Source organism: Ursus americanus, chromosome 5 (assembly GCF_024610735.1).
Source record: "Ursus americanus isolate L20-20 chromosome 5, mUrsAme1.1.p, whole genome shotgun sequence".
Taxonomy (NCBI): domain Eukaryota; kingdom Metazoa; phylum Chordata; class Mammalia; order Carnivora; family Ursidae; genus Ursus; species Ursus americanus.
The window spans coordinates 87,688,353-87,712,255 of NC_142131.1; the positions used below are offsets into that span (position 1 = coordinate 87,688,353).

The window sequence follows — 23,903 nt, forward strand, 5'->3', positions numbered from 1 at the left end:
CTTTTAAAAATAAACTCTCTCACTTTTTGTTGCTCCCTTACTTTTTTTAGAGAGAGGTGGGAGGGGCAGAGAGAGAGTAGAGAGAGAATCTTAAGAAGGCTGGGTATGGGGTCCAATGTGGGACTCAATCTCGTGACCCTGAGATCATGACCTGAGCGGAAATCAAGAGTCAACACTTAACAAACTTAGCCATCCAGGTGCCCCTCTCCCTTATATTTGAAGGACAGTTTTTCCAGCTACAGAATTCTTGGTTGATAGTTTTCTTGTCTTTCACACTTTTCAGTACTGCCTTCTGACCTAAAAGGTTTCTACTGAGAAATGACTTATCATCTTATTCAGAATTCCTTGTATGTGATGAGTTGTTTCTCTCTTGCTGGTTTGTTTGTTTGTTTGTCTTTCTCTTTCAACAGTTTGATCATAATGTGCTTCAGTGTGGGTCTCTTAGTTTATCCTATTAGGAATTCATTGAACTTCTTGGATTTTTAGTTTTCTGTATTTTATTAAATTGAGGTGTATTTAGCTGTTATTTCTTCAGATAATCTCTCTGACCTTTCTCTGTCTCTATTCCCTTTCTGGGATTCCCATAACGCATGTGTTGGTACCTTTAATGTTGTGCCACAATCCCTTAGACTCTGTTCACTTTTCTTCATTTTATTTCTTTCTGCTCCTCAGGCTACATAATTTCTTAAAATTCACTGTTTCTTTATTCTGCCTGCACAAATCTGTTAAAATTCTCCTTTTTCAGGCAACCCGGCTGGCTCAGTCAGTAGAGTGTACAACTCTTGATCTCTGGGTTGTGAGTTCAAAGTCCACTTTGGGTGTAGAGATTACTTAAAAATAAAATCTAAATAAAATAAAATAAAAATGAATTCTCTTTTTCCTGTATTTTCAGCTCAGTAGTTCTTTTCATTTTTAATATAACTTCTATCTCTTTGTTGGATATTCTTATTCTGCTCATATTTCCCCCCCCCCTGAATTCTTTTTAGTTCTTTGCTTTTGTTTTCTTTTAGCTCTTTGGTTATACTTAAGGCAGTTGTTTCAAAGTTTTATTTAGTAAGTCCAATATCTATACTTCCTCAGGGACAGTTTCTGGAAATTTATTCTGTACCATTGAATGGCCCATTTTTTTCTTCTTTCTTTGTATGCCTTGTGATTTTTGCTTTTGTAGAAAAGTGGGCATTTGCAACAACAGCCACTTCCACATGTCTTTTCATGTTGCCTCTGTGCTGGGCAGTTCCCTACTGATTAGATGAACATACTCCAAGCCTGGAGATCTGTTCAAAGTGAAAGCTCAAGGTCTTCTTGGGACTTTGCTGATACATCTTGCCTGGAATTCACTGGCTTTTTCAATTCTTTTGTACACATGACTGCTTTTAAATGTCTTAATTTCTCAAAGAGTCTCACTCTAGCTTCTCCTTGGGATCTGAGATTCTATCTCTTGTATGTCTCCACCTGTAATTTCTTGCCATAAATACCTGTAACTTGGCAGTCTCCCTGCAGCTTTCATGATCAGTGTCTGCCCCTTTTCTCCATTTGAGATCCAAGTTAGGCAAGATGTAGATCAGTCTTTCAGGCAGTCACCAGACTGGTAAGACCATTGCATATAACGTCAACCTTGCTCCACCTGGTTCAAGGGAGGGAACTGGGAACTAAACTGCTTGGTCCTTCAGACCATGATTGTGCTGTGCTGGAGAAGGAGCGGGCTGTGCAAACAAAAACACCATTTGTTTGATCTTTCATTCCATTTGGAAGGTGGTCTTTTCATGATTGGGCATTTAGCTTGGTTGTTGCAAACTTTGATTGTTTTGCAGAGCTTCTATAAGGTTATTTTAGCCAGTCTCTGTTTTTGTTTTGTTTTTTATTTTTCTAATGGAGAATAAAAATGGAGATTCCTAATGTGCCATTTTACAAATGTCACTCTCTTACATGGGTTAATTTTTGAATGTTAAACCAACTTAGTGTTCCTAAGATAAGTCTTACTTTATCATCATGATTTTCTTTCTTATATATTGTAGGATTCTATTTGCTCATATTTAGTCAGGTATTTTTTCTTCTTCTTTCTTGAAGTACAATTGACATACAGCGTTATACTAGTTTCAGGTGTACAATATAGTGATTTGACAATTCTATACACCACCCGGTGCTCATCACAAGAAGTGCAGTCACCATCTGTCACCAATGTAATTATAATCTTACTGTTCACTTTTCATCTCCATGACTTCTTTATTTTGTAACTGCAGGTTTGTACTTCTAAATCCCCTTGATCTATTTAACCCACCCACCCACCTTCCCTCTGGCAACCACCAGTCTGTTTTCTGTACTTAAGAGTCTGTTTTTCCAATTTGCATTCCCACCAACAGTGTAAGAGGGTTCCCCTTTCTCCACATCCTCTCCAACATTCATTGTTTCCTGCCTTGTTAATTTTTGCCTTTCTAACTGCTTGAGGTGATATCTCAACGTGGTTTTGATTTGAATTTCTCTGATGGCTAATGATGTTGAACATTTTTTTCATGTATCTGTATGTCTTCTTTGGAGAAGTGTCTGTCCATGTCTTCTGCCTATTTTTTGGCTTGATTATTTGTTTTTTGGGTATTGAGTTTGAGAAGTTCTTTATAGATCTTGGATACCAGCCCTTTATCTGTAATGTCATTTGCAAATATCTTCTCCCATTCTGTGGGTTGCCTCTTAGTTTTGTTGACTGTTTCCTTTCTGTGCAGTAGCTTTTTATCTTGATGAAGTGACCCAGCAATTGCACTACTGGTATTTACCCCAAAGATACAGATGTAGTGAAAAGAGGGGCCACATGCTCCCTGATGTTTATAGCAGCAATGTCCACAATAGCCAAATTGTGGAAGGAGCTGAGATGCCCTTCAACAGATGAATGGATAAAGAAGATATATTCCATACATAGAATGGTATATTACTCAGCTATCAGGAATGATGATTACCCAACATTTGCATCAACAGATGGAACTGGAAGGGGTTATGCTAAGTGAAATAAGTCAAGCAGAGAAAGACAATTATCATACAATTTCACTCATATATGGAACAAAGGAATAGCACAGAGGACATTAGTGGAAGGGAGGGAAAACTGAACCGGGGGGGGGGGCGGAATCAGAGGGGGAGATGAACCATGAGAGACTATGGACTCCGGGAAACAGACTGAGGGTTTTTTGGGGTGGGGGGTGGGTGGATGGCACATGTTGTGATGAGCACTGGGTGTTATATGCAAACAATGACTGCAAACAATGACTACATCACAAACTAATGATGTACTGTATGGTGACTAACATAACATAATTTTTTTAAATGTTTTTCTTTGTTTCTTTTTTCTTTCTTTTGTTCATTTGCTTTCTTTCTTAAATTCCAGATGTGAGTGAAATCATGATAGTTGTCTTTCTCTGATTGACTTATTTCACTGAGCATAATACCCTCTAGGTCCATCAGTGTCACAAATGGCAAGATTTCATTCTTTAAGTCTGAGTAATATCCCATCATACTTATGGACCACATCTTCTTTACCCATTCATCAATGGTTGAACATCTGGGTTGCTTCCATATCTTGGCTATTGTAAATAATCTGCTATAAACATAAGGGTGCATATATCTTTTTGGATCAGTGTTTTTGTTTTCCTTGGGTAAATACCCAGTAATTGATGTACTGGATTGTATAGTAATTCTATTCTTAACTTTTTGAGGAACCTCCATACTGTTTTCCACAGTGGTTGCACCAATTTGCGTTCCCACCAACAGTGTGAGAGTTCCTTTTCCCCCATATCCTCATCAAGTCTTGTTATTTCTTGTCTTTTTAATTCCATTGTTTATGTATTTATGTATTTATTTTTTTAAGAGAGTGAGAGAACATAAGCAGGGGGAAAGGCAGAGAGAGAAGGAGAAGCAGGCTCCCCACTGAGCAAGGAGCCTGGTGTGGGGCTACATCCCAGGACCCCGAGATCATAACCTGAGCTGAAGGCAGATGTTTAACCAACTGGGCCACCCAGGCACCCCAATTCCACCCATTCTGACAGGCGTGAGGTGAGAGCTCATTGTAGTTTTGATTTGCATTTCCCTGGTGATGAGTGATGTTGAGCATCTTTTCTTGTGTCTGTTGGCCATCTGGATGTCTTTGGGAAAATGTCTATTCATGTTCTCTGCCCATTTTTAAATAGATTATTTGTTTTTTGGTGTTGAGTTTTTTAAGTTCTTTATATATTTTGGATATATATATATATATATATATATATATATATATATATATATATCCTTATTGGATATTTCATTTGCAAATACCTTTACTAGGTTGCATTTTCATTGTGTTGATGGCTTCCTTCATTGTGCAATAACTTTTTATTTTGGTATGGTCCTAATATTGTATTTTTTATTTTGTTTCCCTTGCCTTAGGAGACATATCTAGAGAAACGTTTCCATGGCTAATGTCAAAGAAATTACTGTTTGTGTTTTCTCCCAGGATTTTTATGGTTTTACATCTCACATTTAGGTCTTTGATCCATTTTGGGTTTATTTTTGTGAATGGTGTGAGAAAGCAGCCCAGTTTCATTCTTTTGCATGTTGATGTCCAGTTTTCCCAACACCATCTGCGAAGAGACTGTCTTTTTCCCGTCGTATAGTCCACACTCTTGTTTGCCTGGTCTTTGTTCTTGGCTACCCAGTCCTATGCAAATAGGGTAAAACTGAGTGTCCCCATTTCAGTGGGAGGTCTCCGTCTGCTCACCTACCTGCCCTGCCCTGAGCCATGGCCACTATTGAAATGGGTGTCCAGATGCCATGCTCAGCCTTGGTGCCCTCTGTTTTTTATTTTACCCTGGGATCCCCTGACTTCCTTGGGAACTCTGCTGTGAAAGAGCATGCCTCCCGAAATTTGCTTCAGAGTTTCAGTTTTCTGAATCAGGAGTTTTCAGAATATCTACTCACTGATCAATTGATTAATCTAACCTATCTATTGATTGATCTGATCGATCTCATCTATTGATTAATTGATCTAGTCTATCTATAAGCTACTTATCATCTACAATACCTACCTATCATTTATCTATCTACCTATCTCATCCATCCATCTTATCTATCTGTCACCTGTCATATTACCTATCCATCTGTCTATTTATTGATCTATCTAATCTATATGCATTTACCGATCTAGCTCTCTGGTGTATCAGTTGATCTGCATTATCTATCCACCATCTAACTAGTGAGCTATTGTATCCGTCAGTCAAATCCAAGGGGCCAGCAGCCCCAAGAACACATGAGCACCGGGAGACTTGTGCTAATGGCATGTGAACCCCCAGCTGCAGAACACACAGTCTTGGGAGAAACCCCAAGGATCTGTATTCTGAACACTAACTGTTCCCAAGGTACCATGAGGTAACAATAGTTTGTATAGTGTGGGCAAATGAACACTTAAAGCTGTATTTGGTGTTCCATGTTCTGCAGGAATTCCATGTCTGTTTCAGCAAAGAATATAACCAGAATGAATATTTTTCTGCAGTGTTCACCCAACAGTACCTAAGGTTGGGGAAGAAAAGAACATCCTTTGCTGCCAGCCTCTATGCCTCCTCCTCAGATGCCACTTTATTTTCTTTTAAGATTTTGTTTATTTTTTTGACACAGAGGGAGCACAAGGAGGGGGAATGGCAGAGGGAGAGGGAGAAGCAGGCTCCCCACTGAGCAAGGAGCCCGATGTGGGGCTTGATCCCGGGACCCTCGGATCATGACCTGAGCTGAAGGCAGACGTTTCACCGACTGAGCCAACCAGGTGCCCAATAAATTTTAACGATCATTTTGGTTTTCCTATTTAATGCAGAAATTATTGAGGCATATTCTAAAACTTCCCAGTGCTGGCTGTTTCGAAACACAGTGTTAAAATCTCCTACTAGGATCACCAAGGTATCAGTTTTGCCCCTTGATGTCCATGATGTTCTGTTTGCTCTGCACCAAGTTACAATGAATCACATTTGCAGGAGTAATTTGTGCATCGTCCAAGTTGTGACGGTGTTAACCACCATCTTCAGTGTGACTTGCTATCATTTATCACCGTTTCAGTGCATTGGTGCCCAGCTGTGTTGTGCTGGCTTTTACCAGGATGTGTCTGGACACAGGAATCCAGAGCTGGCCCATCCTCTCTGTATCGACCTTTACGGTCTCAGAAAGCCCTCAGGTTCAGACCCCGGGGAGGCGTGCTGTTCCCTTGGCCCCTGCTCCACTCAGGCCATCATCCCTCCACTTGGTACTCAAGTGGAACAACCACCAATACCCAGGGCATTACTTCAGATGGACTGAGCCAGGAGGGGGCACAGGGGCTGTGAGAGGCACTACTAGCGCATCGTCAGAAGGGGCCTTCAGGCCACAGGTGGAGGCCCAACCACAGCTCTGTCGTCCCTCACCATGGGCTTCGAAAAGATCTGTGAAGTGACAGCTTCCTTCAGGATGTCACCAAATAACCAGCCCCCAGTACAAGGAAGTGTGCTCACAGGATTGCTGGGGTGTATGGGGCAGCAGGTCCATGCCCATGCAATCAGGACATGCAGCTTCCTGCCTCCCCACACCAACTCCAGCCCTGGCTGGACACCCGACAGGCCACCCCACTCTGACCCTCACCACCCGGAGTTCACACAGGCTCCACATGTTAAGGGCTTCATGAGACCACCCCCACTTGAGAGCCCAGCAGCAAGTCTCAGAGGTCCCCTGCACTCCTGACCAACTGGCTGCAAGCTGGGGGCCTTCCATGATTGCCTCAGGCTTAATACTTTGCTGGAATGATTCACAGAACTCAGGCAAACACTCTACTGAAGGGTTTCATCATGAAGGAGCAGCCAAGGGAAGAGATGTCCAGAGGGAAGCGAGAGGAGACACAGCTTCCATGCCCTCACCAAGGTATCCTCCCTACAAGCTTCCTCAAGCCCTGCGGTCCTCACGGGCACCTCATTACACAGCGACTGATTAAATCACTGGTCATGTGATTAAACTTTGTCTCCAGCCCCCTCCCCTCCCAGGAGGTCAGGGGTCAGAGGTCAAGACTCCAACCCTCTCATCACCACACCTGTCTTTTTAGAGAAGCAGTCCCCATCCTGAGCTATGTAGGGCCACCAGGGGTCACCTCATTAGCATCCCACAGAAACTTCTTTCACTTGGGGAATTTCAAGGCTTTGAAACTGTGCCAGGAACTGGGGACAGAGATCAGTTATGTTTACCATGCACATCCCAGGGTGGCATCCCGGGTGGCACAGAGCCCTCACCACCGGGCAGACACGGAGCCTCCTCACCTGCCCCATTTCTCCCTTCAATTTCAGGGTGACGGCTGATTCACAGCCAGGCACACTTGCCACCAGCCTGTGAGAAGCGCCCAGCACTCCCATTCGGGCCCAGGAAAAACCAGAACGGCCTCCTTACCCACCCGTGCAGTCCGACCAAGTCTCAGCCTGGTCCTGTCCAACCTCTGAACCTTCCAATGACAGGAGATCAAACCAAATGTGCAATAAAAAGGAAACACAATCACTACGAGGTTGGGTTTGGGGTAGCTTTTCTCAAAGCTGTGTCTCCGTTGCCTGGAATACTTCTTAGATCGTAGGCCAAATATTTTGTTCCCATCGATACATATATTATACATAACTACATATATTGTCTGCATGATCTTGATGAGGCGACCCAGGGCAGCCCCTAAATAACTTCAGGATGGAGCTGGTTGCCAAAAGGACCAGGCTTGTGTTTATATACATACTGATACAGAGTAAGATTGGTAGATAGGTAGATACATACAGACACAGACTGATACCATATAGATACTGTGGATAGATAAATCGATACAGATATAGGTACAAATTGACACAGATATAGAATCAAATATATTAATCAGGATATGTTCTAATCCAATCCACAAATATATATACAAATATATATGTTTGTTGATTGAACTATTGATTGATAAACTGAGATTAAAAAGTTTTAGAGCGTATTTGGGCAAAAATTCTTTCACGAATCAGACAGCACCCAGTCTCGCAGATTGAGAGTCATGCCAAGGAGCCATACAATACTATACTATAGGCAGAAGGGAGTGGGGACGAGGGAGTCATACGGGCAAAAAGCAGTTGGTTGTTGCAAGGTTACCTCCCTCTAGGGCGGGACGGCAGGGGTCTATCATGCAGATTTCCTCGCCGTGCTGAGCAGCTGATCCCTGACCGATGCGTTTAAGATTCCATTTCTGGGAGAGCTGACACTGTCATGAACATGTCTGGGTTTGGTGACATGGGGCTTAACATAAGGCACTCCTTTTAGGGCCTGTTGTCTTATTTTTAGCAAAATAAAAATGATTATCTGGAGGTCTTCCCATCTAGAATTCAGGCACAGCTGAAGTCCAGGGCATGACAAAAACGCATCTCAGCTCATGGCACGAAAAAGTAAAGTACATCAATAAGAGGGGGAAATAATGATTTAGGTATAAGAAAAAAGAAATTTTTCTCTGTGGAGGAGCCTGGGAGGCTTAGTTGGTTAAGCATCTGCCTTTGGCTCAGGTCAGGATCCCAGGATCCTGGGATCGAGTCCCAAGTCAGGGTCCCTGCTCAGTGGGGAGCCCGCTTCTTCCTCTTTCCCACTCATGCTTCTCTCTTTCTCTCTCTCTCTCTCTAATAAATAAATAAAACTTAACTTTTTTTCTCTGAGGAGAGAACTAATCAGGAAAAACAAGAAAGAACAACCAGCAAGACTGTGGCTGTGGGGCAGCTTTTCCTGGGTCCAGGCTGAGGCAGACGGTTGGTCCATGTGCTTCTGAGAACCCCCGACAGCAAGGTCGGCATGCAGAGGGATTTCCAAGACTCACACCGAAACCCACACAGGTAACATGATGAGTCCCGCTATTCTGGACTGAATGGTCGCATTCCACCCTCCAGATGCATATGGTGAAACCCTGACCCCATTGGTTGGAGGGGGCCTGTGGGAGGCGATTGGCTGACATGAGGTCATGCCCCCCCCATGGGATTAATGTCCATATAGGAGGAGGAAGAGACCAGAGCTCTCTCTCTCTCTGTCTCCACCACGTGTGGATCATCAGGAAGGGGGCTATCTGCAAGCCAGGAAATGAGATCTCACCAAAACCCAACCATGCTGGCACCCTAATCTCTGACGTCCAGCTTCCAGAACTGTGGGAAACAAATTTCATTGTTTAAGCCACCCATCTGCAGTATTTTGTCATGGTGGCCTGTGGTAACTAAGACACCTACCCAGAAAAATAGGAAAATAGCAGTATTCACAAAATGCTTTTAAGATGAACAGGGTCAAAAATTTTTTCCAGATAACCAAGATAGTAGCAAACATGTAAGTTAGGGAACACATAGGTGAGAACCAAGAACTAGGAGAAAGGAATACAGGGGGAATACTGGAACATATCTATCTTTCTGTCAATAGTTTTTAAAATGCAAAATTCAATTAAAAGATAGGGGTGCCTACCTGGCCCAGTCAGTAGAACACGAGACTAAAAAACAATTTTTTTTTTTTGAGAGGGAGAAAATCTGAAGCCAGTGCAGAGAACTTGAATATCCCAGACTTTGGCCCTGGCCAGGCTGTAAAGAGCTCCCCCAAACCCACCCGTGCTGTGAGGGTGTCACAGAAGACCACATAGGGAGCTGGCCTTTCAGCCCTACTGTGCAATACCATAGTGTCAGAGGAGACCAGAGGGCCACTGGAATGCCCTCCTTTGCTCAGCAGCAACTAGGACCCTGACCCCTGCCTGCAATGTCAGTGGGATCCAAACTTCTCCTTCCACCGGGCAGTAACTAGGTGGCACCAACCCTTCCCCTGACAGAGTAGTGTTGGAGACAACCAGTCTGGGCTGCTTTCCATCACCCACAACCAATTCTCTTATTCTCTGGACACCAGCTAGCTGTCCAATAATCGAGTTTGGTTTTGGCACTAACTACTCCCTCTTTGGGGTTGATGTGTTCACCAATCCATAAGCTCTTTGAATATCATTGTTCAAGTAGTTTATAGAGGGGCACCTGGGTAGTTCAGCTGGTTGAGCATCCAACCCTTGATTTCAGCTCAGGTCATGATCTCAGGGTTGTGAGATCAAGCCCCACATCGGGCTCCACGCTCAGCATGAGTCTGCTTGGGATTCTTTCTCTTCTCTCCCTCTGCCCCCCCACCCCCCACTCTCTCTCTCTCTGTCTCATTCTCTCGCAAATAAATAAATAAAATCTTTTAAAAAAAACAAAACGTTTTAATAGAGCTCTATCTCCAAGCCCCTTCCCTCCCTGGAGGTCAGGGGTAGAGATGGAAGTTCCAGCTCTCAAGGCACTTGGTCTTCCTGGTCATCCTGAGGCCACCCATGGGTCCCGTCCTCAGTCACCTCATTAGCATAAACTAAGGGGCACTCTAAAGGAAGTCTTTAGGAGCAACAAAAAACACTTTCCTCACTTCCCAAAGAGCCTGGAAATTTTAGAAGCTCTGTGCCAGGAACCTGGGACAAAGACCAACTGTAATTCCTATTATATCACAGCCAGCTAAAAAGGGAACTTTAACAAGAACCAGAGTCTCACAGCATGTTATGAAAGTGTCCACATGTGAGTAAAAAGTCACTTGTCATAACCAAGAACCAGGAAGATTCCAGTAACGTCAGTGGAAAAAACAAGACAAGCAATACGCACCAATCCCGGGACGACAAAGTTGTTGGAATTCCCTGAGAAATGTTGTAAAGCTGTGATAAAGTGCTTCAACGAAAATTACACAAACATGTAAGACAAATAATAAGTAGAACGCTTCAGCAAAGAAATCGAAAGTCCTAGCATAAGAGCAGAGATATAAAGAACAACCGAATGGAAATTTTAGGACCGAACCATACAATAACCAAAATTAAAGGCTCAACTGCAGAATGGAGGGGACAGAGAATCGGTGAACCTGAAGATAGGACAACAGAACTCAGCCAATCTGTAGAAACATAGCGAGAACAGAGCGACAAAATGTAAACGGGGACCTGTGGGACTATTACAAAAATGTAATGTTAGTGTCATTAGAGTCCTGGAAATAGAAAAGAGAAGCAGGAGGGCTGAAAAAGTGCCCAAAGGACTTAAAATGAAGGAGGTTCTCGCACACGCTCCCGCATGGATGAGCTTTGAAGACACCACGTGAGTGAAATAAGCCAGTCACAGGAAAGATAAAGATGGTATGATTCCATTTAAATGAGGTATCTAGAATAGTCAAATTCATAGACACAGAAAGCAGAATGGTGGTTACCAGGGGCTGGGGAGAAGGGGAAATAGGGAGCTGTTTTTTGATGGGGACAGAGTTTCAGTTTTGCAAGATGCAAGGGTTGTAGAGATAGTTTGCATTGATGCTTGCACAATAATATGCATGTAACTAACAATACTGAACTGTACAAAATGATATATTTTATGTCATATGGGCTGTACTACCATTTACAATGTTCTAAACAGTTAGAACTTGCTCTTTGAAAGGCTTTGGTAAAAGATGATTAAAAGTGAAGCTGCCAAGTGGGAGAAAGTGTTTGTAAACCACACATCCAGCAGAGGACGCCAGATACATGCAGAACCCTCAAAATTCAACAGTAAGCAATCCTAGCAGAACATGGGCAGGGGCGCCTGGGTGGCTCAGTCATTAAGCTTCTGCCTCTGGCTCAAGGCGTGATCCCAGGGTCCTGGGACAGAGCCCTGCATCAGGCTCCCTGCTCTGCTGGGCCCCTGCTTCTTCCTCTCCCACTCCCCCGGCTTGTGTTCCCTCTCTTGCTGTCTCTCTCTCTGTCAAATAAATAAATAAAATCTTAAATAAAATAAGAAAATGGGCTAAAGATATGGGCAGATATTCCACCTGAGAAGATATACAGAAGGCAAATGAAACCATTTTGCAGCCCTTGCTCCCCTGGACATTTATCACAGAACAATGAAGAGTATGACCGCACAGAAATCTGTACACGAACGTTTACAGCAGCTTTATCTGAAATAGCCCCAAACTGGAGAGGTTCCAAAGGGCCTTCAGTGGGTGAATGGCTACGCAGATGACGATGGAATAGCACCCACCAGTAAATGGCTACACAAATGACTACACAGATATGCCATGGAATAATCCTCACCAGTAAAAAGGAACGAACTACTGGGGGCGCCTGGGTGGCACAGTGGTTAAGGGTCTGCCTTTGGCTCAGGGCGTGATCCCGGCGTTACGGGATCGAGCCCCACATCAGGCTCCTCCGCTAGGAGCCTGCTTCTTCCTCTCCCACTCCCCCTGCTTGTGTTCCCTCTCTCGCTGGCTGTCTCTCTGTCAAATAAATAAATAAAATCTTTAAAAAATAATAAAAAAGGAACGAACTACTGACATTTGCAGCTCTGCATGAATTGCCAGAGAATTATGTAAAGTGAAAAAAAAGCCAATCTCAAAAGGTTACATACAGGTTACTCCATTCTTAAAATCACAAAAGTCACAAATATCGGACAGACTGTTGGTTGCCATGGTTGAAGAGTGTCAAGATGGGAGAAAGTGGTGCTGACCATAAAAGGGGGAGTACACGAGGGATCCCTGTGATGGAAATGTTTCATAGCTTACCTATATCACTGTCAATATCCTGGTTGTCACTGCACTATCATTTTGTGAGAGACCAACACTGGGGGAAATTGGGTAGATGGAGACTGGGCTCTTCCTGTACTATTTCTTTCAACTACATTGTGATTCAACAATGATCTCAAAAGAAAAAATTTAATTGAAAAAGTTACCGTATAATAATGTTAAAAACAAAATGCAGTGCATTAGATTTGATATTTAGAAACAACCTACCAATAAAATAGCCTTCACAGATAAAGACAGGGACTTTGGGACTGAGTTCATCCGACAGGGTTCAGTCTGGGAAAGGGGCCACGAATCATGCCACATGACGTCAGGAAGGGCAAGTCCAAAACGGGGCTGTGAGGAGGCGTTAGCCACCGTGCACAGAGCACAAGAGGTGAAGTAACAAGGCAGAACTCACAAGGAGAGCTGGGCTTGGGCAGCCAGGCCAGCCACCAGCAAGGACCAAAGGCGGCTGAGCTCCTGGAGGAGACATCGCCTCTATGCAGCCCCAGTGAATGTCTCAACATATGTGAGGTGAAGCTGGACTGACCCTGCAGAATTTGATCGAAATAGGCTTAGACAAGGACAGGTCATGTCAGCACACAGCACAGAGTAGGTTACCAAAGAAATGCAGCCTCAGACGACAAGTTGCTCAGAGTCTCACCTGGGTCCCCATGCACAGAGCCAGGCTCGACATGGTCATGGCCAGCTGGGGCTGGTGAGCATGTGATGGAGAGGAAGGAGCGAGCTCAGATGCAAACCATGAGGGCTAAGACCAGAGGTGTGTTCACCATGTGTCTGAACCAGAGTCATCAGAGCCACTGTGGAGGGACTCTCAGCAGAGGGCTCAGAGATAGTCCCTGGGCACAGTGGACGTGTCCCAGAAGGGAGTACTGGCAGGAGGCCATTCCTAACTGGAACTAGAGTTAGAGGCAGTAGAGGTGAAACAAGGCCGCAAGTGCTCATGCAATGTCAGAATGACAAATTCTTTCCCAATGAGATTTCCCTTGTTAGAGTAGCCAGAACGTCTAGCAGATGTTCTGTTCTAGCAGAACCTGGTGGCAGGGGGGTGGGGGGTACCGCAGGGGAGTGGGGTTTGGAATCCTTCTGCAGCTTCTACGGCCTTCCCATACAGGAGTCCAGCCCTGCCTCCCTCTGGGTGGCCTTGGTAGTCACTTGCCAGGCTCCTTTCTGCCTCCGACCGAGATAGGGCTGCTATGGCCAGTCCTGGAGGCCACACCAGGCCGGGGAGGTGACCATGGGGCCCAGGCCGATGGTTCTCAATCTATGCACCTCTGAGCATCCAGGAGCCCCAGGAGAGGTGCCTTGGAGGCCAGCTGGTGGGGCGAGGCTGGGGACCAGCTGTCCCAGTTTGTGCACGACTCTGAGCTGGATGAGCTGGTCACTACAGGTGGGGCTTCCCTGGCAGCTCCTCCACTCTGAGAGCCAGGATGCCTCATTTCCACCCATTCCACAGGGAAGGGCAGTTCTGCTGCCTGGTCGGCCCCTGCCCCCCATGCCCCAGATGAGGTGCCGGGACCCTCACCTCCTTCCCCAAACAAAACAAACCAAAGGAACAGATGACACCTCATCGGGTCCTGCTTTTTATTGGCGTGTCTGTGCATAGACAGAAGTCCTAGAGGACAGACTAGGGGGTGAAGCCCAGCAGGGCGACCCCCCCCACACACACGTCCTCTCTGCCAGGCCAAGTGCTCAGCGCACCTGCGCCAAGTTGTGCTTCTTGTACAGAAGCGCCCGCCTCTTCTCTCGCTCGCGCACGAAGGCGCGCAGTCGCGCTGTGGGGAAGGTCACGGCCGCGGGCTGGGAGGCAGCAGGGCCTTCCTCCGTTAGCCACGGGCACTGCAAGCAGCTGGACGCGCATGGCCGGCCCCTGGAGAGAGGACAAAGGTGTCAGGTGAGCTCTCTGAGCTCTTGGAGCTGGGGCCGGAGGTGGGAGGTGGGATGTGGGATGAGCGGGGTTGATGGATTGGGTGGGGCAAGGTGGAGGTGGTTGGACCCCGCGGGGCCGGGGGATGGATGGGGCGGGGCCGCCTTACCACGGGTGAGCGCACAAAGTGCTCCGCAAAAAAGCCACGGCTCCTCCAGACAGCCCCGCATAGCAGCGACTCAGACGGACCAGCCCCTTGCGCAGGCTTTTCTGCAGGTCGCGTGTCCCTTCACTGCTCACGGGGTACTCCGCGCTCAGCCTGCGCGCGTGGGGGTCAGGGGACTCAGGTCACCCTCAGGTGGATGTGCAGGGGCACCGGGGTCTCTGGGGTCACCCTCGATGGATGGGGGGCACAGGGATCTGAGCACCCTCAGATGTATGAGAGAACACGAGATCTGAGGTCATCCTTGGATGGAGGACACACGGGGGCTCCCGGGGCACCCTGGATGGATCCCCAGTCCCCCCCCGGGATTGGGGGACTCACATGATGAAGGCTGTCACGCCTATGGCCCAGATGTCGGTCTGCGGGACAGCACCCTGGCCGTCCAGGAGCTCGGGAGCTGGGGTGGACACAGGTGAGCGCACAGGTGAGAGGCTGGGTGTGCGTAACGCAATGGGGAGGGAGGCAGGACGGGGGGGGGGGCGCTTCCTCCTGGCCCACCCTTCCCCCCAGGTCAGGTTGGCATCTGCTCCCAGCGCACCCATGGTCTCCACGTAATCCTTGAACCTCTCGGAGGGCAGGACCCTCTCCTGCGCGAGGCTTTGGGCGTTGCCCAGGTCGACGACCTTGAGTAAGTTGTATTCGGTGACGATCATGTTCTCGGACCTGAGGTCCAGATGCAGAATGCTCTGGGCGTGCAGGTACTGGGCGGCGCTCAACATCTGCCACAGGTAGTCCTTCACCTCCGATTCCGAGTAGGAGGCCCTGGGGGCGCACGGGGAGGGGGGCTCGGCTCCGTCCACGGCAGCGGGGGGGCGGGGCCCCAGCCCTTTCTGTGGGCTTGGGAGGAGCGCCTCCCGGCTCTGCTTAGCTCCCCGCTTGGGCTGATCGGTGGAGACGGGGCCAGGAGGTGCGTGGGTAGGTGTGAGCTTGTCACCTTGCGCCCCTCCTCGCCCAGGCGTGTGTAGCGTCCCGCCCGGGGCCCCGCATCCAGGCCAGGCCTCACCTCTCCGCCAGGCAGGGGAGCAGCTCGGGTCCCGAGCACAGCTCCAAGATGAGGACCAGGTGCCGGGGGCTGAGGTAGGCGGCCTGTAGCTGGGCCAGGTGTGGGTGGCGCAGGCTCTTGAGGGCTTCGTATTCGCGCAGCACAGCAGTCCTGTCCTCAGGGCGGTAGGGAACGATCTTGGCCGCCAGCGCTCGTCCGCTGGCCTTCTCCCGGCACTGCCGCACCACGCTGAAGCGGCCCCTGGGAGAGGAAGCGCCCGCCAGGCTTGTGAGAACCCCCCATGCGCCCTCTTTCCCAGTGTCAGAAAAAGCAAGCCCAGCGGGAGGTGACCAGAGCATTTGGGGAGGGGGGGCCAGATGCTCCGCACGGAACTTGTGTGGATGTGAGAAGCGGGGAGGGAGGCCAAGGCTGCGTTGAAAGCAAAGCCAGCGGGTGATGGGTGGTGGCACCTTCGAATCGGTGTCTGGAAGGCGAAGGTCTGCGTGCTGGGGAGGGGCTGGGCTGGGCGCAGGGCACGGCTCTCTTCCTCGGAGGCTGTGGGGGAAGAAGCCAGTGATTGAGAGGCACCGCTACAGCCCCAGCTTCCCCCAACCTTGTCTCTCATACCCTTTCTCAGTCCCCCTAACAGGGGGCCCTTCTGTGAACGCCCACACTTTGATCTCTCCTTCCTTGAACCATTTGGCGGCAGGCGCCTACCAGTTTGAACAAAGCATCCCAGTGCGTGCTTGTGACTGAGTGAAGTGGCAGGGCAACCCCCACCCCCCACCCCCAGGCCTCACAGAGCGGCTCACCCAGGTGGCTGGGCCCTCCCAGGAGGACCTCCTCTGAGGGGCTGCTGTAGGGACCCATGCCCGCCTTGCTGACGCAGGCCGTCCGGAAAGTGTACACACCACCCCTGGAAAGCTTGCTGGTGAGGTAGCAGCAGTCAAAGACGTCGGAAGCCAGCGTGCTCCAGCTGCCACCTGGGCCACACAGGAGTGGGTGAGGGACAGCCCAGTCGGGGGGTGGAGAGACCCTTCCCTGAGGGAGGACCGAGGTGGCTGGGTTCTTCCCGAAGCCACCCAGGGGCGCAGCACCAGCCAGGCACTTCCCTGCGGCCCTACTGTGTGGGCCCCAGGGCTGCCAGGAGGGGAGCCACAGGGAGGGCTCCTACCTTCCAGGCTGCACTGCACGATGTACGTCACAGGGCCATAGGACTCCACGGGCTTCCAGACCAGCAGCACCCCATCAGCATACACCTCCCCGATGTCCGGGCGTGGAGAAGAGGAGGGGCGCTCTGCAGGGCCCAGGGTTGGCAGACTGAGGGGGGCTCCCCACGGCTTCCCAATGCAGCATGGAGCCCCTGCCTCCCCTCCTGCACCTGCTGCTGGGTTCCAGAGCCCACCATGCCCTGGACCCCTTCATTCAGGGTCCCCTTCCAGCGCCAGCTGGTAGAGAGGCCCGGTGCTTCTTCTGGTGGGGGCCTCGGGAGGTGTCTGCCCTGCCAGGCTCCCCCCCCACCAATGTACATCAGCAACCCCACGGAGTGGCCCCCACTGACACCCCTCCGCCAGCTGCAGGCTCCCATTGGAGGGGCCTGTCCTGGCTACGCAGCTTCACCGGGCAGCCTTGAAGGACAGTTGGTGGTTGGCCACTGGTGGGAATCAAGCTAGGGCCTGAGCGCTAGTCCCACAGCCCCTATTTTGCGCCCTCCGCTTCCCCTCCTGGGGGTCCCAGTCTACAGAGCTGACTCAGGCCTTCTGCAGTCCTGACATGGCTGACTGGGTGGTAAGTATCCTGCTCCATGGGGCTCCTCAGTGAAGGGGACCAGCATAAACCAAATCACCAAGGGAGAAGTGGTCTCCAGGTGCCCTAGCAGCCCCCCATCAGGGTCAGTCCCTGCCCCGTCCCCGCTGAGAGGGCCTGGCGCGTTCCGCTCACCTGCCTTCCGGAGGACAGCCGTGCTGGCCACTGTGCCCAGTGCGTTGCTCACGTGGCATGTGTACACCCCCAGGTCCTCAGCAGTCACCACCAGGATGGTCAGGAGCTGGAAGTTCTTGAGCGTGGAGGAGATGAGGAGACGGCTGGTGCTCTCCAGGGGAGCCCCGTCTGCAGCAGGACAGACCAGGCCTGGGGAGTGGCTCCAATAGGCACCCTGCCCTGAGACCCCTGCCCTCTTGGGGCCCATTTCCCTCCATACAATGAGAGCAATGTCCCCAAGGAGCACCCCCTGCCTTCCTGCCCCCCAGCCCCAGGACACCTCCTTACCTTTGGTCCAGGTGGCCTGTGCAGCTGGCTGGGCTGACACCTGGCAGGCAAGAGTCACGGACTGGCCCAGGACCACTGTTTCATCTGAGAGCTCCCTTAAAAACGATGGCGCTAGGGCATGGGATGGGAGGCAGGCAAGCTTTCAAAGGTGACCCCCAACCCGAGAACACAGCCTGGACCCCTGAGAGAGTGATGCTGCAGAAGCCCATGCCTACTCATCTCATCTTTAACACTAGCATCTCCTCCAGGAAGGCCTCCAGGACTGCCCCAATGCTGGGCACTGGAGCCGCCCTCCCCCGCACCTCCCCACTAATCTGGGCTCCAGCCCCTGTGGATGTAAGCTTGCCCCCTCTACTCGTCTGGGCACCAGAGAGGGGCTCCCTTCCCCCACAGCTGGGTTCCCTAGGCTGCAGTGTGGCTCAGCCCCTGGGCAGCACACCCACCTCGGTCCCTGCTCTTCAGGCCCAACCGGAAGGAAGCCAGGCCTGCCTTCTTCCTGGGGGGGCTCTCTTTCTCCAAACCTGCAGGGAGAAAGAGGCCCCTAGAAGTCACACCTGAGGGGCCCCACTCCCCTGGGAGCTGGCTGTCTTGGCATTGCTCCCAGGAGCATTGGAGGAAGAACTCAGAGCCACCCACGGCGGGATTCCCACGCAGCAGAAGAGCCCAGATCCTAGGGGCTTTTGTTGCAAAGGAGCTACATGAGCTGCAGAGCCCACCCCCACACCCCTGACCCCTTCAGGATCAGTCTATCTGGTGCAAGGGCACTAGGGGCAGGTAAGACTGGGAGCCAGCGGTGCCTGGGGAGGCCTGGCCAAGGGCCCAAGGGGTCAGGGACGGGTCAGGCAGGGCTGGCCTGGTTGGGTCCTCTCTGTTTGGGTGTCTCCAAGCCACCTTAGGTCCCAGACGCTGGGCCTGAGATGCACATGGGGTGAGGCTGAGGCCACATGGGTGACCTCAGGAACAGAAGCCCCTGTGTGTGCGCGGGGAGGGGGGACCCTGGAGGAGCGTGGCTTCTGTGTCACCCGTCTTTCCCAGCGTGGGAGGTGAGGTGCCCCAAGGTGCACCTGCCGGGGCGGGGGAAGAGGAGTCACCTTCAGGCTTGCCCTTCAGGAGGCGAGAGATGTGGGCCACGGAGGCCCTCACCCTCCTGCGTAGTCCCAGCTCCATGGGCTCCTCCAGGAGTGCGCGCCTCCCTGGGAAGTGGAAGAGGCCGCCGGAGGGGGGCGACCACTTGCGCTTCCTGCTGCCGGTGGCCTCCCTGAGCAGAGTCTCCATGTCCTCTGGCTCCTCTGTGATCTGCAAGCTGGCTGGCGGGCCCAGTGCGCCCGGCCAGGGCCACCCGGCCTCCGGGAACTCAGCCAGCTCCTCCCCGGCCTCAGACTCAGGGGACGGCGGTGGCTCTGGTTCCACAGGCTTGGGGACCTTCCTGAAAATCATGAACTCGAAAGGGAGGTACTTGATGTCATATAGGTCAGACAGGTTGAGGTAGGCAGGCTCCACCTCTGAGATGTCCAGGGACACGGTGTCGGCTGCTTCTGAGTCCCCAGACAGGTCTCGGATCTGCACCAGGGACACCTGGGAGCCCCCACCAAAGTCCTCCCATGAGCTCAGCTCTGGGGAGGTTCTTGGGGGTGCCCTGCTGCCCTCAGGAAGGGGTGCTGCACTGGCCTGGGGGGGCGGGCTCTGGGCCCCAGCATCGTCATGTTCCTCAGAGGACTGAGAGGCGGCCCAGGCCATCCTGGCCCACAGGGGACCCTGCCCCAGCATGCCCCCCGCGTCCCCACCAAAGGCAAAGGTGCCATAGCCTGCCACTCCTGCATAGCCCCCATGGCGCGCCCCCAGGGAGAACTTCCGTGTGGTTGCCTGCTCCTGAGGCCGCGGTGGGCTGGGCTCAGACTCGGACACGTCCTCCAGCTCCACGGGCAGGCCCTCCACATCCTGGGAGGGGCCAGGCTCTGTGCCCACTGGGGTGGCCAGCTCTGGGGAGCTAGGGGGACTCGGCCTCCCAGGGAGAGGGGTGTCCTTTGGTCCCTTCTCAGAGCCTGGCTGGGGGCTTTCTTGGGCTGGGGACAGGGGGGCCTTTGGCTCCCCAGAGAGGAAGGAGCTCATGGGTGGCAAGAGGGACTCTGTGCACTGCTTTGAAGGGAAAGAGCCAGAAGGCTGTGGTGTAACAGCCTTAGGGGTGCCACAGCCTTCCGGGGGAGAAGGACTCCACTGGGGATGAAAGGAAGGGGTGGGCTGCCCCCCACAGCTGTCCTGAGATGACCCCTCTTGCCGAGTGGAACCCAGGTCTCCACTGATGGACGGAAATAGTCTTGGCCCCTGCTGAGATCCCTCCCTATGCTCCATCTCCCTGGCACGCGTCACCCCTCCTGGCCAACTCTCCCCTGAGTCTGCCTGGAGGCCGGAGAGGGTCGGGGCAGGGCACTGCCCTCCACAGGCCTCAGTCGAGGAGCTGGCGCTGTGTGGCCCGTCGAGCTCCAGGGAGCGGCTACGGCCAGGGGCCCCACGGGCGCTGGAGCCCGGCAGCCGCAGGGCAGTCTCGAAGGAGGGCGCTTTGGCCATCAGGGCGGCCTGCTCTTCCCGGGCGGCCTCCTCCTCCAGCGCGCGGTGCTCCAGCAGGGGCTCTCGCAGACCGGGCAGCGCGCTGGCGAAGTAGCCGCCCTTCAGTAGGTGCCGCCGCCGGGCCGGGTGCCGCCTGCTGCCCGCCGCGGGGCCTCCGCGCTCGGGGCCCTCGCCCGCCTGCTGGTAGAAGAGACTGCGGATGACGCTCTGCCGGGGAACGCAGCCCGCGGCCGCAGGCGCCTCTGCTCCAGGGGGCGGCGTGGGAGGAGGCGCGGCGGCGGCGGCGGTCGCGCAAGCCTCTGCCTCCTCGGGAAGGCTGGCTGACGGCCGCAGGAAGCCCCGAGGGTGCAGCAGCGGGGAGTGGGTCACCGGAGAGGGCGGCAGCGATTTGGCCCGGGCGAAAGGTGCCAGCTCGTTGTCGGAGGAGGAGGACGAGCTGCTGGAGGAGGCGCTGGCGTCGCCCCGCAGGTGCCGGGCCACCCCGAGAGATGGGCTGTCGGGCGGGCCCTGGAGCAGCTCAGGGATGGAGCGCATCACCAGGATGGACTTGTAGCTCATCAGGGAGCGCTGGGGGGATGCGGGGGACAGGGGAGTGTCAGCCGTATGCCCTCCGCCTTCCCGGCTCCTAGCTGGCCCAGAAGGGGCACCCAGGAGCTGGGGGCGGTACAAGCTCCACTCCACAGACCCTAGGGCTCTGTCGTCTGCTCCTGCCCTCGGTGGCACGTTGTAGGCACGCACCTCGCCCCGACCTGCCCTGGCGGCCCAGAGAGCGCACAGCCCAACGAAGGGTGTGCAAGGTTTCTTGTTCTCCCAGGCCCCCAGGGGACCCACAGCCAGCCCTCGGGGCCTGGCTTCTCCTTCGGGCCTCCAGGCCCCACCTCACCGCTAACCCCGCCTCGCAGTTTCCACCCCCGCAACCCGAACTCTCCCCTGGCCGCCTGCGCCTCCAGTCCCTGCCCTCCGCGCCTACCCGCCCCCCGCCCTCGAGGCTGCCCGCTCACCTGCCAGCGGCTGCGGGCCAGCAGGAACTTGAGTTGCTTGGTGTTGATGAAATGGGCCTCCTCCGCGGGCACGGACTTCTGACAGGGCCCAGGTGAGAGGGGCGTGAGGGGAAATCCTGGTGTACCCAGTGGCCCACGCAGGCCTCCGCCCCTCCTGGCCTCCGTTTTTGTCCCTGTGCAGGCCTGCTTGGGCTCAGCCTACTCACCTGGAACCAGGGGTGGGCAAGGCACTTGGCTGCACTGGGCCGGGTCCTGGGAGAAGAGGAAGACCAGGGGTCAGGCCAGGGGGTCAGCTGCCCTGGCCCAGGCCTAGGAGAACCCTGGGAGGGGGAAGGGCTGTGCACTCACTCTGGGGCCCTCTGCAGGGTAGCCTTGATGAAGTCCTGGGCATCCTCGCTGAGGTGGGCGGCCACAGGGCTGCTCCAGGACACACGCCCCTCCAGTACGTTCAGGAGGGTGGCTCGGTCACTCTCACCAGCGAATGGTGATGAGCAGGTCAGGCTAAAAGCGGAGACACAACTTGCCTTCAGTTGTGACCTGGTTTTCTGGATCCATAGGGGACAGGTGGCCAGGACAAGGAAGTCCCCAGTCCTGTCTGGGGATGGCAATGGTGCCACTCCCGTGCAGCCCTGAGAATCCCCACAATGATCTGAGATTTGCCCGGAGATCCAGGCTCAGCCTGGGGTAGGGATCAAGGATCAGCCTGGAGTATGTACCCAGGCTTAGCTCGGGATCCAGGTGCCGTCTACACCAGCAGCATCCTCAGGACAGCAGTAACTGTTATGAGGGGGCTTTCCGCAAACTATGCACACCCTTTCGGGAAACAGCTCCCTGCTTTGCCTGGTGACTGGGCAGAGCTCCTCTGGGACAGGGTGTGTAGGAAAAGAGCTCAGCAGAAACCACTTATCAGTTGGCTGACCGCTGGCTCCCATAATAGCTGCCCTTTGGGTCCTGAGTCCTTGGTCTGGGGAGCAGCCAGTAGTGCTCGTGGCCTCCCACGGGTCTGATGGGAGGTGGGGGTGGAGGTGGGGGGTCTGCGGTTGGCTTCAGAGGAGGTGGCTGACAGGAGGCAGGGGTCTGCTCACCTGAGGTAGGAGATGACCCCCATGGCCCTGCAGAATGAAACCACAGTCAAAGGGTGTGCTCAGGATTGAGGGGTGTGGGGGCAGGAGGAGAGGGCAGGGAGTGTGTGTCAGGGGGTTGCTGGCATGGGAACTCACCAGATGTCAGAGGCCTCGCTCACAGGGGTCTGCTCGATGATCTCCGGGGACACAAACTCCGGGGAGCCATACTTGCTGTACTGTGGCTCTCCTGGGGTGATTTTTTGGGCAAAGCCAAAGTCGCAGATTTTAATGTCTTCCCGAGCAGGATGCACCATCAGGATATTGGGGGGCTGTTAGGGAGAGTCAGGGAGGGGTGAGGCCATGGCCTAAGGAGGTGACTCCCAGGGTTGCAGGGAACACTCGGGTCTGTGACGGGCTGTTCCAAGGCAACAGTGAGACCAGTGTGGGACCATGGGCAGCCCTGGGGGTGGATTTCAGTGCCATTTGGGGACAGCCTCCAATTCATTACAGCTGAACCACACCTGAAAGAGCGCCCCATCCCCAGAGGCAACCAAGTCCTAAAAGGGAATCTAGAAGTGGTCAGCCTGTGCACCCACCCCCAACCAGCAGGCCCCAGGCTCCCACCTGTCCTTCCTGGTCCCTGGGGACCCCAAGGGAGCTGAGTACCTTTATGTCCAGGTGGAGAATGCTATGGTTGTGCAGGTAGTGGAGCCCCTCCACCAGCTGCTGGACATAGACCTTGATCTGCAACAAGGGCCAGGGCTCAGGTAGGGGCCTTCCTCCACCTCCTCCTCCACTCCCTTCCCTGTCCTGCTCCCACCTGCAAGGCCTCCACTTCCCCCAGATCTGAGCTTGGGATGGTCCCACAGGGCAGCTCTGTGCAAAGCCCCCCCCCCCCGAGGCCAGAGGACTCCTCCAGCCTGGCAGTGCACCAGCCTGCCCGAAGCAGGAAGCACCATGTCTCAGGTGGGTAGAACGGCCTACCGGCCAGGTAAGGTCTGCCAGGGGACATCAGTGAGGGGGAAGACATGGACAGGCTTGGAGAGATCCACCGAGGAGCTGCCACACCCCATGGGGCCCTGGGGAACCTCAGAAGGTGTCTGAGCTGGGGAGTGCTGGGGCCTGTGTTGGATGGGAGCGGGAGGCAGGGAGCAGTCACCTCAGCCTCTGTCACCACACTCTTCTTGAACAGACGGTCCAGCAGCTCCTCTGACGAGCACCTGGGGCTCAGGTTAAGAAAAGCTCTGGAGTCTGGAACCCATCCAGCCCCACACACCTTTGGCCAGTCTTACCTTGGGTGGGGGTGAGGGCCATGCTGGGGAGGCTGGTGCTCAGGTTGAGGGTGGGAGAGGGACAG

General features: G+C 52.9%; 1 protein-coding gene across 19 annotated transcripts in view; it reads right to left on the reverse strand.

The window, feature by feature from the left end:
• Window positions 1-14,146: 14,146 nt before the first annotated feature.
• The window catches only part of OBSCN (obscurin, cytoskeletal calmodulin and titin-interacting RhoGEF), a 142,732-nt gene continuing 132,975 nt past the window's right edge, over window positions 14,147-23,903 (reverse strand). For all 19 annotated transcript variants that reach the window (XM_087862428.1, XM_087862446.1, XM_087862441.1 and 16 more), the window contains 19 exons: window positions 23,706-23,766; window positions 23,213-23,290; window positions 22,703-22,875; window positions 22,568-22,594; window positions 21,831-21,983; window positions 21,689-21,734; window positions 21,483-21,560; window positions 19,008-21,048; window positions 18,360-18,437; window positions 17,917-18,027; window positions 17,590-17,757; window positions 16,823-16,945; window positions 16,461-16,631; window positions 16,119-16,203; window positions 15,670-15,909; window positions 15,205-15,428; window positions 14,988-15,063; window positions 14,613-14,762; window positions 14,147-14,446 (listed from right to left, as the gene is read on the reverse strand). In XM_087862428.1, coding sequence (XP_087718554.1) covers window positions 14,269-14,446; window positions 14,613-14,762; window positions 14,988-15,063; window positions 15,205-15,428; window positions 15,670-15,909; window positions 16,119-16,203; window positions 16,461-16,631; window positions 16,823-16,945; window positions 17,590-17,757; window positions 17,917-18,027; window positions 18,360-18,437; window positions 19,008-21,048; window positions 21,483-21,560; window positions 21,689-21,734; window positions 21,831-21,983; window positions 22,568-22,594; window positions 22,703-22,875; window positions 23,213-23,290; window positions 23,706-23,766 — 4,261 coding nt within the window. In that variant the 3' untranslated portion in view covers window positions 14,147-14,268. The remainder of the gene's footprint in view (window positions 14,447-14,612; window positions 14,763-14,987; window positions 15,064-15,204; window positions 15,429-15,669; window positions 15,910-16,118; window positions 16,204-16,460; window positions 16,632-16,822; window positions 16,946-17,589; window positions 17,758-17,916; window positions 18,028-18,359; window positions 18,438-19,007; window positions 21,049-21,482; window positions 21,561-21,688; window positions 21,735-21,830; window positions 21,984-22,567; window positions 22,595-22,702; window positions 22,876-23,212; window positions 23,291-23,705; window positions 23,767-23,903) is intronic.